Consider the following 15688-nt stretch of genomic DNA (forward strand, 5'->3'; position numbering starts at 1 on the left):
CATTCTGATCACTTAATGGGCACTTTTAGCATCTTCTCAGACTTCTGTATCCTCATTAACATTCCCTTTGTCCCAGTCCACTCCCCAACCCACCCTCATAGTATAAATCTCTGCTGATTCTCTTCGCTCTCAGCGTCATTTAGACTCAAAAACGTTAGCTCTATTCTCTCCCCACAGATGCTGTCAGACCTGCTGAGTTTTTCTAGCATTTTCTATTTTTGTTTCAGATTCCAGTGTCCGCAGTTACTTTGCTTTTACATAAGTAATTTTGAAGTGTGGTCGTGGTTGCAATGTTGGGAGTGTGCAGCATGATTCACACTCCATTTAAACTTTTAAAACGCTGAAAGCAGGAACTTGGGTGTGTTGTGAGCTGGAGACCTGCGGTTAACCTGCGGGGGACCTCTCAATGGTTGGGAGTCAATGTGAAAAGAGCGCTTGGCTCGGGGTAGTTCACAGATGAAAGCGCAAGCAGATGACTGGCAGTGAAACTTTGGCGGCACGTTGCTCTCTCTCATTGCCCTACAGGTGTGGAAAACCCCTTGCCGGAGTGGCGTGCTGACATTGTACCTGTGAGTGAGGAGGGCTGGGCCACAGCTCAACATGGAGGCAGCAGCTCGGAAGCAGCGTCTTCACTGAGGATCGCTGCACAACAAAAGGCAGCGGGAGCATTAAAAATCCCCCCACGAGCTGCTGGCCAGGCCCGGGGAGGCCTGGAGGAGACAGAGAGAGAGAAAACAAACCAACTGCAAAACCTTCCTTATCGCCAGTTTTCCGGCCAAGTTTGTAGCGCACGTTTCTGACTCTTTCCAAAAACTGCATTTGCTTTAAGGGGCGGAGGGGGGAGGGGGAAGTTATTGGGGATTCCGGCTGGAGCTGTGTGTCTCCCGGGAGGTTTGGGAGAGGGGGAGGGCCGTCTGTAGCTCAGTGTGGGAAGACTGTATTTCTTTGTGTGTGCAGGGTTTGTGCTGCTGTCTGTCTGTCTCACAGTCTCTCTCTGTGGTGCTGGGGCGGCCACACTCCTCCCCACTTCCTTCACCCCCCCCCCGCGCCTCTCTCTCGGGGTTCCTCTCCTGGATGTCGCCGGTGAAGAAGCTGTTGCCCAACTCGAGCGACACAAAGAAATGTGGCACTGATTCCGGGAGAAAAGGAAACATGGAGCAGACGGAAGGAGCCAGCGACCCTCTGCAAGTTTGATAGACGGTGTGGGGCAGCCTGTGAAGCCGGGCATTGTCTTTCCCCATTCCGGGCTTTGAATGGAGAATTTCTGTGCACTGCAGGCCTCCTCGGACGGCCTCTCCATTGGTTTTTAAGAGAGAAAGAAACACACAGACCGCAGGAAAGTTTGTCTCAGCCTCTCTCTCTCTGTCTTCTCCTCCCCCTCCTTTTTGTTTGCTGAGATTTACCACGGGGCTGGAGTTTGTAACTTTGCATTTCTCAGAAAAAATGAAACTCCCTATCGGCGGCGTGTGTGCGGAGCTGTCAGGGGTGCTTTTACTGTTGCTGCTGGGTGGCTGTGTTTCGCTTCCAAGTGGCTGCAAGCGCTTGGACGAGCGTCCGAAAAGCGCTGGGAAAGTCTCCTCTCCTTCCTCCTCCTCCCCGGCGGCCACCCCAGTCCCCGGGACAGCCGACAAGAAAGTGGTGTGCACCAATCTGGAGCTGACTGAACTTTTTCCACTGGACACCCTCCCCAACAGGACTGTTACTTTGTAAGTATTCAGAGAAATGGGGGGCAGCGGCTGCTTTGTATCTCCAACCTTTGAATTTGTGGCGAGGTTCTGTCAGCATATTGTGGCCACTTTAAAATACGTTTCTGATCAGTTACTGAAGCCCATCTGATGGTCCAAGAACAAATGTTTATTTAGTCAAGGGACAATGACCCTATTTTCCAGTTATTATAGAGTTCTGCAGATGCTCCAATCTTCGCAAAATCCATCTTCGATTTAAAAGGATACAAAACAGGAGGCCATTCAGCCCATTATGCTGTAAATTGCTCTTAGTTTAATCGCACTCCTCTGCCCTTTCCTTGCTTCACTTGATCAAAATGAAGACGTGAGAGAGGCGAGAATGGATCAATTTGTAAAATTATATAACCATATCTAACAATTTTCTTGTACAGAAGTGCTTTAGGAATCCATACATGTTTTCGGCTCATAATTGTATATTCCCTGCAATCCCATATTGTTAGTTACTATTTTAATTTACCAGATTCGTATTAAAAGATGTTTTTGGTGGGGTAGTGGCGGAGAGTGCTGGTTGCACTGACATTACCCAACCACAATAGTTACATAGTTTAGTAATCTAAGAAAACTGGGGTAAAGTTTACTAAAATATCCACCAAAATGTTGCTTAAAAAGATACTTTCATTAAAATGACTCTGCATATTCTAGACAATATGCATGTAATTTGAAATATTCCTACAATTTTGAGTTCCTAATAATTGAATTCATATTTTCATAACTCAGGGTCATAATCTGCACAATAAAAGCACTAACTTGTATAACACTTTCTTACAATTAGCCATTACGAGAAATGTTGCTATAGACTTTTGTTTATAGACATTGGACCATGTGTTGGAACCTCTGTGCACCATCAGTGGACAATAATGGCATTGTTGGTGTGAAGCTTCTTGGCTTTGCACTGATGCTGCAGTAATAGCATGAGTGAATCCTGTATTGGACCATTTTGTATTGGAGTCATATTTGATTTTGACACCTAATTCTCACTGCAAAATTTGACATTGATGCAAGGCAATGTTAGCTTCATACCAGTGCCCTACATACTGAATATGCACGCGTGTGTAGAAGTTTTTACATGTGACAGTAAGACTCTTCATGATGAATGAAGTTTTTCATGTGGTTTAGCTATGAGTTTGATTCTGTACAACTGTACTATAGCAGCTTGATGAATTCTTGCTCTTCAGACACAGCAATCAATGTGATGCACTAATATGGTGAAGAAAAGTTTGGGAATGTTTTTCATATATAAAAACAACACAGCAAACTGTTAGTTGGTAATTAGAAAAATCTGCATTGAAACTTACTTAAGCAGCTGAAATAACAATCGCAACTAGTATAAACTACATGTAGGACTGATGTGCCTGTTAGACAGAAATTGTTTGGACCATGGGAACTATGTGTGGTTATTAAATGTCCCAATGGAATATAATGCCAGTCTTATAAATGTAAACAAACAAGTCAAGATCTAGTACAAACCATTTGGAACATCAAAGATCATTTCTTCTAGCAGTCTAATTTTTTGATGTTGACACCCAGACACTGGAATCTAACAAGAAAAATACAAATGCCTAGAATCTGAAAATATACTCTTCATCACAAAACTATATTAATTATAATTAATGTTTTCGTGAATAGTTCAGTAAAATTTAGTAAATAATGAATGTTTTCTTTCTGCGTTACATTGTGTCTGAACTGCTCGAGGGAAAGAACATTTCCTGCGTGCAGCCAATGAGTGGATGAAGAATGGCATGAGCAGAGGTTCCATAGGCTTTAGTACCTTCATAGTCAGTCCAGCAAGGTGTGAATGAGGATTTCATAGCTTCAAAAAATGTTATTTGAACTATTCTGATTTGAAGATGTGATCCAAATGTTATTTTCTCAGTGCTCAGTCCAGTCACTCTTTTTTTTAAGTCAGTAAATATGTTGAATGGATGGTATGTTACCAGCAGTTGTGGGCAAGCAAATGTTCAAAGATGTTCTAGTTAGAACTTTCAAAAATCTATGTTGCTGTAGTATTGGGATTTGAGCATTTTACTTTTCTCTGATATGAGCGCAGTTGAACTGTGGGTGCAGCATTTATGCTGGAATTCTTTGATTTAAGAACTGTGAGGACCTGGAAAAGTAATATGTTACCTGCACTCTGGAAATGAGTAACAGGCTGATGAGGAAGTTGGCTCTGTCAGATCAGGCACCATGGTGGAGCAAGATGTAAGGCTGGAGTGGTGAAGTGTCAACACTCTCTCCCACTGGTCATTACAATCCCCACTATGCACTCACTAGGTATCAGATTATGTAAATGTATGAAATGAATTGAATTGTTTGTGTATCTTTATCTGCAACTGTTAGGGACTGGTTATCAATTAGTTTCTAAATTTGGTAGTAACAGTGCCCCCATAGAAAAGAAACAACTGTTTAGGGTAGTGCAGCTGTAAGCAAATAATAGAGGATCATTTTGGAATAATTGAATAATTTTGCTGCCCAGAAGAGCGTTTGTGATTAAAAGATCATGAGAAGAAATCGTTAAAGTATACATGCATTTATACATGAGACTTGCGTTTACCTTAAAAGGATCTGGCTTCTTTAGGTTTCTTTAGCTTTTTCACCAGCAGGTTAACTAATCCATTTTACTTGACTAGGAAAATTATTTTATTCTGTGTTTGAAATAATTTTAATATTTCAAACTTTTGAAAAATGTTAATACAATTGGAATTTTTTGTGAATCATATTTATCAAATGATTAATCTGATGTTTAATTTCTGTTTTATCAGCTATGTGAACTACCATTTTTTTCTAGTTTAGTTAGATTTAACATCTGAATTGCTGTTTCAACTCACAGGGTCTTTGGGTCAGTTCAGATACAAGTTAGTTCAAAAGGTTCATTTGTAGAACAAATACTTGCATGAAAATGTACGTTTTCAGAGAGTAACAGAAAATGTAATGTAGTTGACTCTTGCGTGTTTTCAAACAAATTTGACATTGCCCTTCATAACCAGTTTAAAGCGAAGGAAAATGTTACAATCTGGTTAGATAATAGCAGGCTGTGATATTAGTCAATGGAACTTGTTCCAGTTCATTGGTGGCAAGTGGAATCTCACAGTACTGTGGTTGCCATTCTAAGTTATTAATGACTGTTCTGAGGATATTGTTAGCAGATGATACACAAGTGTGGGAAAGCAAGATCTGTAGATAACAGTGCTATTGAAAGGACTTCAGGCTTCAGCAGATGTGGTGGAGCTGGATAAAGAGTGGGTTGTAAGTGAGTTTGACTTTGTATTGAAAGGCTAATGTAGTGTGGCAATATTGTTTAGTTGAATCAAATGTTGGGATGTGTATATTTCTATGTGCATATATTTACAAATACAAGGCAATGATTTATGCCATACAAAGCTTAATCAAAACTATTTGAAAGTGTGTTCAGTTATGCCAAAGTCGTGTTTACAGGGAAAAAAGAATAAGAGTCAAACATTTTATTCATTTGGAAACAGTTGGAGAGTTCATGATTTGAAAGGCTGATAGCTGTATTTCAATCACAAAGTTAGGTACAGAAGTTGTAGAGAAGAAAAATAATCAAGTGATAGAAATATTAGGCAAGTCTGACTGAAATATCATATTACCAAGTCCAGATTCAGTTAAAGGGATTACTGGAGGGGAAAGTTCTATTGTGCACTTTTTTTGGAGTTTCTCACTTTAAACTATAACCCTATCAAACAAAAAAAATCACTTAACACCCTCAGAAATGGATCAGTGGAACATGCATTTGACTTCTAGATTTGAGGATCGCAATGCTGTATCACTTATAGAGCATGCCATTGATTAAAACCTCAAAACTTAATTTCTGGAACATAACTGTTCAGTTTTGTGTTTTAAATCAAGCCAGCCTGGTGGAGTCTGCTGCTCTTTAGTACAGTTCTCTCAGTACTTCATTTAGCCACTGGTTCTATCCCTTACATCGCCCAAACAAGCTTAAATGCAAAAGAAAACTATTCTTCCCTGTTACGTCTGTGTTGTTAGACCAAGACAGAGTGCATTTCACAGCCTTCTATCTTTGTGCTGGGAAGATTTTCTGTTTTTTCAGTTAAAAGATGCAGTGCTCTTTACCTAAGCTCCCGGTGGCAAAATTTTCTGTCTCTAACAAAGCTATGTAAAATATTCTCTACTGACCTTTTGTGAGTTTTAAATTGTTGACATCTTATCAATAACTCTTGAGAATGTAGGATTTTTTTCTGATCCGATGAAAAATCTTTGTTTAAATCTCCTGTTAGCTGTATGCTCTGTAGGGCTATAATATTTTCTCTTACAGAGTTTAGAATATTCACATCTCTTAATGCTTGCCTTGCTGATCTCAACCCTTCATAACCTTCAATTAGTTCACAATACAGTATTCTCCAGTTCTATAGCCATTGTCTCCAACAAAGGGGTAACATCGATAAATAATTGGTTAGCTAACAGGAAGCAGAGTAGGAATAAGTGGATCATTTTCAGGTTCTCGAGCTGTAACAGGAGTGCTGGAGTATCAATTATGTACGATCTATATAAATGACTTGAGGGACGGAATGTATGGTAGCTAAATTTGCTGATGACCGTGAGGGTAGTTGTGAAAGTAAGTTGTCAAGAGGAGGTGAAGAGTCAACAAATGGATAATAGATAAGTCACTGGGCAGAGATTTTGGCAGATGGAGTAGGATGAAGGAAAATGTGAACTTGTCCACTTTGGCAATAAAGTTAGAAAACCAGCATATTGTATAAATGGAAAAAGATTGCAGAATCTGGTGGGACAGAGGGATCTGGGTGTTCTGGTACACAAATCACCAAAAGTGAATTAGTTTGTAGGTACAGCAAGTCATTAGGAATACAAATGTTTGCATTTACTGCAAGGGGAAAGGAATATAAAAATAGGCAATTTTGCTGTAGCAATGCAGGGCCTTGGTGAGACCAAATCTGGAGTACTATGTACGTATTTGGTCCCCTTATTTGTAAAAAAAAAGATACAAACATCATATGAATTAGGAGTAGGCCACTCAGTACCTCAAGCCTGATCTCCCACACTATAAGATCATGGCTGACCTGATTGTAACGTCAACCCCACATACTTTCCTATCCCAATAACCTTACACCCTCATTAATCAAGAATCTATTGAGTTCAGCCTTAAAAATATTTAAAGTCTCTGTTTCCACTGCCTTCAGGGTATTAGTTCCAGTGACTGACAGCCCTCTGAGTGAAGTGATTTGTCCTCATCTATGTATTAAATGAGCAACCCCTTATTTTTAAACTGTGACCCCCTAGTTCTCAATTCTCCAAGAGGAAGCATCTTTTCCACATCCTCTCTATCAATACACCTCAATCTTTTAAAGGTTTCGATCAAGTTGTCTCTTGCCCTTCTAAACTTCAGTGGATACAAACCTAATCTTTCCTCATAAGACAATTGGCCTATTCCGGGTACTTAGTTCAGTAAATCTTCTCCTGAACTACCAACATGTTTATCTTTCCTTTAATAAACTGACCAATACTGTACACAGTACTCCAGATGTGGTCTCACCAATGCCCTGTACAAATGAAGCATAACCTCCCTATTGTTTGTAATCAATTTCCCACACAATAAATAACATTGTACTCACCATACATGCATGGTATGCCTTTGGTGATTCATGCATTAGGACATCCAAATTCCTCTTTGCCTCAGAATTTTTCAATCTCTCACCATTTAGGTAATATGCTTTTTTTATTCTTCCTGCCAAAATGGGCAATTTCACATTTGCGTGCTTCATAATGCATTTGCTAGTTTTGCCACTCGCTTAACTTATCCACATCCCATTTCAGCCTCTTTATGCACTCTTCAAAATTTACTTTCCTACCAATCTTTGTGTCATCAGCAAATTTAGCAACTATGCCTTCAGTCCCTTCATCCAAACCTTCTATATAAATCGTAAAAAGTGAGGCCTCAATGCTGGTCCCTGTGGCGTACCACTTCTCACATCCTGCCAACCAGAAACCAACCCATTAATGCCAACTCCATTTTCTGTTTGTTAGCTAATCTCCTATTCAACTATGTTACTCCTTACATCGTGAGCTTTTTTTTTGCAATCTTGATGATGTGGCACCTTATAAAATGCATTCTGAAAAATTTAAGTACAGTATAACTACTGGTTTCCCTTTGTCTGTAGCACATGTGACTCCAATAAATTGGTTAAGCATGATTCCGCTTTCACAAAACTGTGCTGACTCTACCTGATTGCCTTGAGTTTTTCCTGCCATAGCAATTTTATAATGGCTTCTAACATTTTTCCTTTGCATTATGTTAGACTAACTGACCTATAGTTTCCTGCTTTCTGTTTCCCTTCCTAAGGCGTTACATTTGCTGTCTTTGAACCCAGTGGAACTTTGGAAAATTAAAACCAATGCATCAACTATCTCATTAGCCACTTCTTTCAAGACTTGAGGATGGACTCCATCTGGACCAATGGATTTACCAGCCTGCAGAGCCTATAGGTTGCTCAACAGCACTTCCCTGGCAATTATAACGTTCCTGAGTCTGTCCCTCCCTCTCTTTCCTGATTTTTATACCTATTTTTGGGATGTTCCATATGTCCTCTATAAAAGGATATAATTGCATTTAAAGCAGCTCAGAGAAGATTCAGCAGACTCATTCCTGGGATGAAGGGCTTATTCTATGAAGAAAACTTGGAGCTTAGAAGAATGAGAGTTGATCTTATTGAAACATGCAAGATCGTGAAGGGGCCTGACAGGGTTGATACAGGAAGGATATTTTTTCTTCTGGGGAGATGAGAACACAGCTTAAGAATAAGGGGTGACGATGAGATCTTTTTACCTCAGTGTCCCTTGTCTTTGTAATTATTTTCCTTAGAGTATTGGAAACTGAGGCATTACGTTTATTCAAGGTTGAATATCTTTGGACTGTGGGAGGAAACTGGAACCCCAGAGGAATACCACGCAAAAACTGGGAGTACATGCAAACTCCACATACACAGTGCCCCAAGGCTGGAATCGAACCTGGCACTGAGGCAGCAGTGCCACCATGCCAGCCCCATAACTTCTGAGATCTGCGCTCTTGCAATTCTGTTCTCATGAATTCTTCTACTTTTAATTATTCAACTATTGAGTTGCACCTTCTGTTGCTGAGGTCCTAGGATCTGAAAATCACTCCTAAGAGCTCACCACCTCCTTTTCTATTAATGTGCTTCTTAAAATTTACCTCTTTGTCCAGGCTTTTGGTTATCTATCCTAATAATTCCTTGTGCAGCTCATATAAAATTTTGTTTGATAACATTCATATGAAGTGGTTAGGGGCACTTTACAACATCAAAGATACTATATGAATGCAAGTTGTTGTTAGAGCATTGTCACAAAGATTATAGTTCGATAATGAACCACCACCTCAGGGCAACTGGCAATGTGACAAAAATACATCCTTGCCAACATCAGTCATGTAGAGAGAAAAATTCAAAATAAAACACAGGCGAAACCGTAAAGGTCAATAATGTTTTGCAAAGAGAATCATTACGGGCGAAAGAGCATATGATAAATTTATATGGCAACATAAAGGCCACAGGGTTTAGGAGCATGTTAACAGCATGTTCTTCATGTTTAAGGGCCCCAAATCCCTGAATGTCACATTTTAATAGTCTCATCTTTTCAAAAGAAATTCTGTTTTTCAACTCTTCCTACTGAAGTCGATGAATATGGCGCTTCTCCATTTTATTACCCATCTGTTAAGTTCTCTTCTTCCAATCACTTAACTACCTATATTCCTTTACAGCCTTTTAGCACCGTCCTCAAAGCACATTTTCCAACCGAGCATTTTATTGCTGGTAACTTGAATATTAGACTCTGTCCCTTCATCTGAGTCATTAATTAAATTTGTAAATTGCTGAAGCCCAATGTAGCATTCCACTAGTTATACCCTATCATTCAAAAATCACCTGTTCATTCTTTTTAGCCTTAAACTGGTCCTCAATTCATGCCTACAAACACATGAGGCCTAATTTTGTGTAGCAACCCCTTGTGTGACACTTTATGAATGCCTTATGAAATTCCAAATATGCTACTACTAATAGAATTTTTTCATAGAATCCCTACAGGGCAGAAGGAGGCCACTTCCCCTTTTGGTCTGCACTGATTCTCCAACAGAGTATCTTACCCAGGCCTTATCCCTGTAACTCCACATGTACACCCCAATAATACCCTGAACCTACACACCTTTGATTTTTGATTTGATTTATTCTTGTCACGTGCATTTACAATGAAAAGTATTGTTTCTTGCATGCTATACAGAAAAAAACATACCATTCATAGAGAAGGAAATGAGAGACTGCAGAATGTAATGTTATGGTCATAGCTAGGGTGTAGAGAAAGATCAACTTAATGCAAGGTAAGTCCATTCAAAAGTCTGACAGCAGAAGGGAATAAGCTGTTCTTGAATTGGTTGGTATGTGACCTCAGACTTTTGTATCTTTTTCCCAAAGGGAGAAGGTGGAAGAGAGAATGTCCGGGGTGCATGGGGTCCTTAATTATGCTGGCTGCTTTGCTGAAGCAGTGGGAAGTGTAGACAGAGTTAATGGATGGAAGTCTGGTTTGCGTGATGGATTGGGTCACATTCACGATCTTTGTAGTTCCTTGCGGTCTTGGGCAGGTTAGGAGCCATACCAAGCTGTAATGCAATCAGAATGCTTTCAATGGTGCATCTGTAAAAGTTGGTGAAAGTCGTAGCTGACATGACAAATTTCCTTAGTCTTCTGCAAAACTAGAGGCATTGTGGGCTTTCTTAACTGTAGTGTCAGCATGGGGCGGGATGGGGGTGGGGGAGAAGAGGGGAAGAGAGAACAAGGACAGGTTGTTAGTGATTTGGACACCTAAAACGTGGGCGGCATGGTAACACAGTGGTTAGCACTGCTGCTTCACAGCTCCAGGGACCTGGATTTGATTCCTGGCTCGGGTCACTGTCTGTGTGGAGTTTGCACATTCCCCTTGTGTCTGTGTGGGTTTCCTTCAGGTGCTCTGGTTTCCTCCCACAGTCCAAAGATGTTTGGGTTAGATTGATTGGCCATGCCAAAATTGCCCCTTAGTGTCCTGGGATACGTAGGTTAGAGGGATTAGCGGGTAAATGTGTAGGATATGGGGGTAGGGCCTGCGTGGGATTGTGACCGGTGCAGTCTTGATGGGCTGAAGAGCCTCTTTCTGCACTGTAGGGTTCTATGATTCTCTTGACTCTTCGTACTTCGTCCCCGTTGATGTAGACAGGGGCATGTTCTCCTTTACACTTCCTGAAGTCAATGACAATCTCCTTTTTGTTTTGTTGATATTGAGGGAGGGATTATTGTTGCTGTAGCAGTTCACCAGCTTCTCTATCTCATTCCTGAACTCTGTCTCGTTGTTTGAGATCCGATCCACTATAGTGGTGTTGTCAGCAAACTTAAAAATTGAATTGGAGGGGAATTTGGCCTCACAGTCGTAAGTGTATAAGGAATATAGTAGGGGGCTGAGAACACAGCCTTGTGGGACAGCGGTGTTGTGTTTGATTGTAGAGGAGGTGTTGTTGCTTATCCTTACTCGTTGTGGTCTGTGAATTAGGAAGTTCAGGATCCTGTCACGGAAGGAGGTGCCCAGGCCATGGAGTTTGGAGATGAGTTTCAAGGGAATAATAGTTTTAAAAGCTGAGTTACAGTCAATAAATAGGAGTCTGACATAGGTGTCTTTGTTATCTAGATGTTCCAGGGTTGGGTGCAGAGCCAGGGAGATGGTATCTGCTGTGGACCTGTTGTGGCAGTAGGCAAACTGTAGTGGATCCAGGTAGTCTACGAGGCTGAAATTGAGTCATGCCATGACTAAACTTTCAAACCACTTCGTAATGATGGATGTCAGAGCCGCTGGGTGATAGTTATTAAGGCACGCTGCTTGGTTTTCCTTAGGTACCGGGATGATGGTCGTCTTTTTGAAGTAGATAGGGACCTCATTGTTGTAGAGAGGTTGAAGATGTTTGTGAATACTCCAGCTGATCAGCACAGGACCTGATTGCTCGTCCGGGTACCCCACCCGGCCAGTCGCTTTTCATGGGGTGACCTTTGAGAAGGCTGCTTTGACATGTGCAATGGTGACCCCAGATACAGTTCACCCAGGGTGGAGGGCATGCTCACTTGCTCAAGCCAGGTGTAGAATGCATTGAGCTCATCAGGGAGGGGTGCGTCTTGGGACACTGAGGGGCAGTTTAGCATGATCAATTAATTTAACTTGTGCATCTTTGGACTGTGGGAGGAAACTGAAGAAGCCAGAGGAACCCACGTAGTCATGGAGAGAGCAGGCAAATTTCACACAGCTGCCAAGGCCAGAATTGACCCTGGCCCCTGGTGCTGAGAGGCAGCCGTGCTAAGCACTGTGCCACCATGCCACCCTTTCTCTCTACTTTTTTTTGTCGTCCTCTCCTTTTAATTTTCCAATGCTTGGCAGCGGAACCAATTTAGAGATGACTTTCCATCATGTTTTAGTTTCCAACTTCTTGAACTCTGTCCATAAGACCTCAAATGTTCTTCCATCTATGTCATTATGTCCGCCATGGGCATTTACTTTTAACTCCTATCCATTCCCTTTGAGACGTTTTTCACAATTTCTGTGGTGTCCTTTATTTTAGCATCAGACAACACAACACTCGGGTGTCCCAGTCATGACTGAAAACATTGTAACTGGCAATACTCCTGATTAAGGAATCTCCCATTATTACCATTCTGCTATAGTCTATCTGCTTCTTGGCTTCCCTGATCCCTTTTCATAATCCCATGTTCTACAATGCCTTAATGTTACTCTGCACCAGCCTGCATTCATTCATTCTTATTATCCAGTTCATAGTTGTCATACATTGTCCATTTGACAATTCTAGGAACTCTGGTTCCCTGCATCTGAGAGTCATCTACCTCTTGCTCCTGTGGATGCTCTGTAACCTTTCTGTTTCTAAATTGTCGATCAGAAATACCTACCAGCTTTCTTAGTAGGCTTATTTTGGAGAATATCATTGAAAAATCATCCTTGCTGTCTGATCCTGGAAAATATGACCAGTTTCTGTTCAATTGCAAAGATTCTCTCTTTAAAGTAATTAATTTTGTAAATTAATGTCAGTGCTTTTCCTCATTTATAGCGAGGATTCACGATGCCTCATATATTGCACGACATGAATATCACTTGAGAGCTTTGTGCGGCGATGCTTCCACATCTAGTTTAAAAATGTAGATAGTGTCAGCTTGAGCTCCTCCTCTCACCTTCTTGCAGGTGTTAAACTTCTCTTACTCACATTATGAAAACTTTAATTAAAAATATACAGCCAGTCCAATTAAACCTCAAAGCTGAAATCGCTGCATTGCTTCTGGAGTGCCTGGAGCAACTTGAGCAAAGTTTAACCCACTCTTCTCCACTTTCAATTATCAGATTTGCCCCTTGATCCCTGGGTGGTCCTATCCTCTGTTTAACTTTTATTATTATTATTTTTATTATTATCATGTATATAAATTTCCTTACTATTTCCTTATTTATACGTTGATGTATTTCTTGTTCTTTTTTACCTTTTCTGATCTCAGCTTTCACTTTTCCATTCAACTTTCTTCAGCATTGTTATCCCTAGTTTTATCAAGGGCCTCCTTTTCAGTTTTGGTTTAGATTCTGTTCATTAATGGAAGACTATACTTTGCACCATACATTTTGTCTTCCAGGAATACAATATATCTATTTTGTATTTTATCCACCTTGCATTTGAAGGTTTCCACTGTTTGTTTAATTTGTTTGCTAGCTTGTTATGCTGTTAAGTTGGGTGTGTTCCTTTTATCCCACTGAAGCTTTCCTATTTCCATTCAGGAATCTTTGACTCTTCATACAATGCTTCTTTTCTTACTGGATCCAAAACGTACTGTCAAGAGGTATGGGGAGTGCACGGGAGTATGGTTTTGAAATGGATGATAGGCTATGATTATGCTGAATGGTAGAGTGAACGCAAAGGACCAAATGTCCTATTTCTCCTAATTCCTATGTTTCAATGAGGAAACAGAGTTGCACACTTTGACACCATACGATATAAGTATTGATTTAGCATTTAAAATTGGTGTTTGACTTTGAATGTCAAGAAGAGGTTTCCTGAAGGTTTATCTTGGAACCTTTGTGCCTGGCTATTCGTCTCTCAGGAAATTAAGTAAATTAGGTCCAGTCCCACATGACATAAATTGCTTATAACTGTTGCAAAGAGAGGGCCAAAAGGCCTGCTCTTATTTCATAATTAATAATCACTGCTCTCAGTAGGCTACCTTTCACTTGAAGCCCTCCAGTATTTTCTTAAAATTCTCATTGCCTTACACTATATGTAACAAAGTTCACGAGATACATATGATGTACTGTACTGTCTAAAGTGATTGTATTATATGAGGGCAGCATGCATGGGCTTGCATGTCTGTGTGAGTGTGTTAATATATCATCTGTATCAAGTTTTTCTTGAACGTTAGATTCGCACTTTTACAGACATCTGTCTTCCTCTTTTTCTTTTTGTTTCTGTAGTTTCCTTATTTGTTGGAATTAATTGTGGGGAAGAAAATGATCAAAAATATGTTATATTTTCTCAAAGAAACAAGTTGCACCAAATATCTGTAAGCAGTGTTTTGTGTGTAGATTAAGTCCATATGCATTGTATGAACAACGGTGGCTTGCTTTAAAAAATGCTCATAATTGCGCAGTTTGTTTCTTGCCAGCTAGAAATGTAAAAACAGATAGCAAGAATTTCTACAGGTATTTAAAAAGGAAGGGAGTAAGTAAAGTGAGTGATGGTCCTCCGGAGTGTGACATTGGGGCATTAATTGTAGATGAAATGAACAAAGATATTGCTTTTGTCTTCACTGTAGAAGATAGAAAAAAACATTCCAGTAATAGCTGTAAATCAGGAGAGTCTGAAAGATTGAAGGGTGACTTGATTGATCTATGTAACATGAATGGTCTTGATGAGGTGAATGTGGAAAGGATAGAACATTAAGCACAGTACAGGCCCTTTCCCTCTCGATGGTTTCACAGGTTGGTGCAACAATCTAAAGCCCATCTAACCTACGCTATTCCAATATCATCCATATGTTTATCCAATGACCATTTAAATGCCCTTAATGTTGGCAAATCCACTACTGTTGCAGGCAGGGCATTCCACACTCTTACTGCTCTGAGTAAAGAACCTACCTCTGTCATCTGTCCTATATCTATCACCCCTCAATTTAAAGCTACGTCCCCTCGTGCTATCCATCTCCATCCGAGGGAAAAAGGCTCACACTGTCCACCTTATCTAATCCTCTGATCATCTTTATATGCCTCTATTAAATCACCTCTGAAGCTTCTTCTCTCTTACAAAAACAGCCTCAAGTCCCTCAGCCTTTCCTCATAAGACCTTCCCACCATACCAGGCAACATCCTGGTAAAGCTCCTCTGCACCCTTTCCAATGCTTCCACATCCTTCCTATAATGCGGCGACCAGAAGTGTACGCAATTCTCCAAATGTGGCTGCACCAGAGTTTTGTACAGCTACCACATGACCTCATGGCTCCAAAACTCAATCCCTCTACCAAAAGCTAACATACTGTACACCTTCTTAACAATCCTAACAACTGGGTGCCAACTTTCAGGGATCAATGCACATGGATACCGAGATATCTCTGCTCATCCACACTACCAAGTAACTTACCATTAGCCCAGTACTCTGTACTCCTGTTACTCATTCCAAAGTGAATCACTTCACACTTTTCCCACATTAAACTCTATTTGCCAGTCTCAGCCCAACTCTGCAGCTTATCTATGTCCCTCAGTGACCTGCAACATCCTTCCGCACTGTCCACAACTCCACCGATTTTGGTGTCATCTGCAAATTTACTAACCCATCCTTCTATGCCCTCATTCAGGTCATTTATAAAAATGACAAACAGCAGTGGCCCCAA

The 15688-nt window shown here is 40.6% G+C and overlaps 1 protein-coding gene across 1 annotated transcript in view; it reads left to right on the forward strand.

The window, feature by feature from the left end:
• The first annotated feature begins 915 nt into the window (after window positions 1-915).
• The window catches only part of adgra3 (adhesion G protein-coupled receptor A3), a 185166-nt gene continuing 170393 nt past the window's right edge, over window positions 916-15688 (forward strand). Inside the window, exon 1 of the mRNA XM_080189551.1 lies at window positions 916-1706. Coding sequence (XP_080045677.1) covers window positions 1444-1706 — 263 coding nt within the window. The 5' untranslated portion in view covers window positions 916-1443. The remainder of the gene's footprint in view (window positions 1707-15688) is intronic.

Source organism: Carcharhinus amblyrhynchos, chromosome 1, assembly GCF_965287045.1.
Source record: "Carcharhinus amblyrhynchos chromosome 1, sCarAmb.v2.hapA, whole genome shotgun sequence".
Classification (NCBI taxonomy): Eukaryota; Metazoa; Chordata; class Chondrichthyes; order Carcharhiniformes; family Carcharhinidae; genus Carcharhinus; species Carcharhinus amblyrhynchos.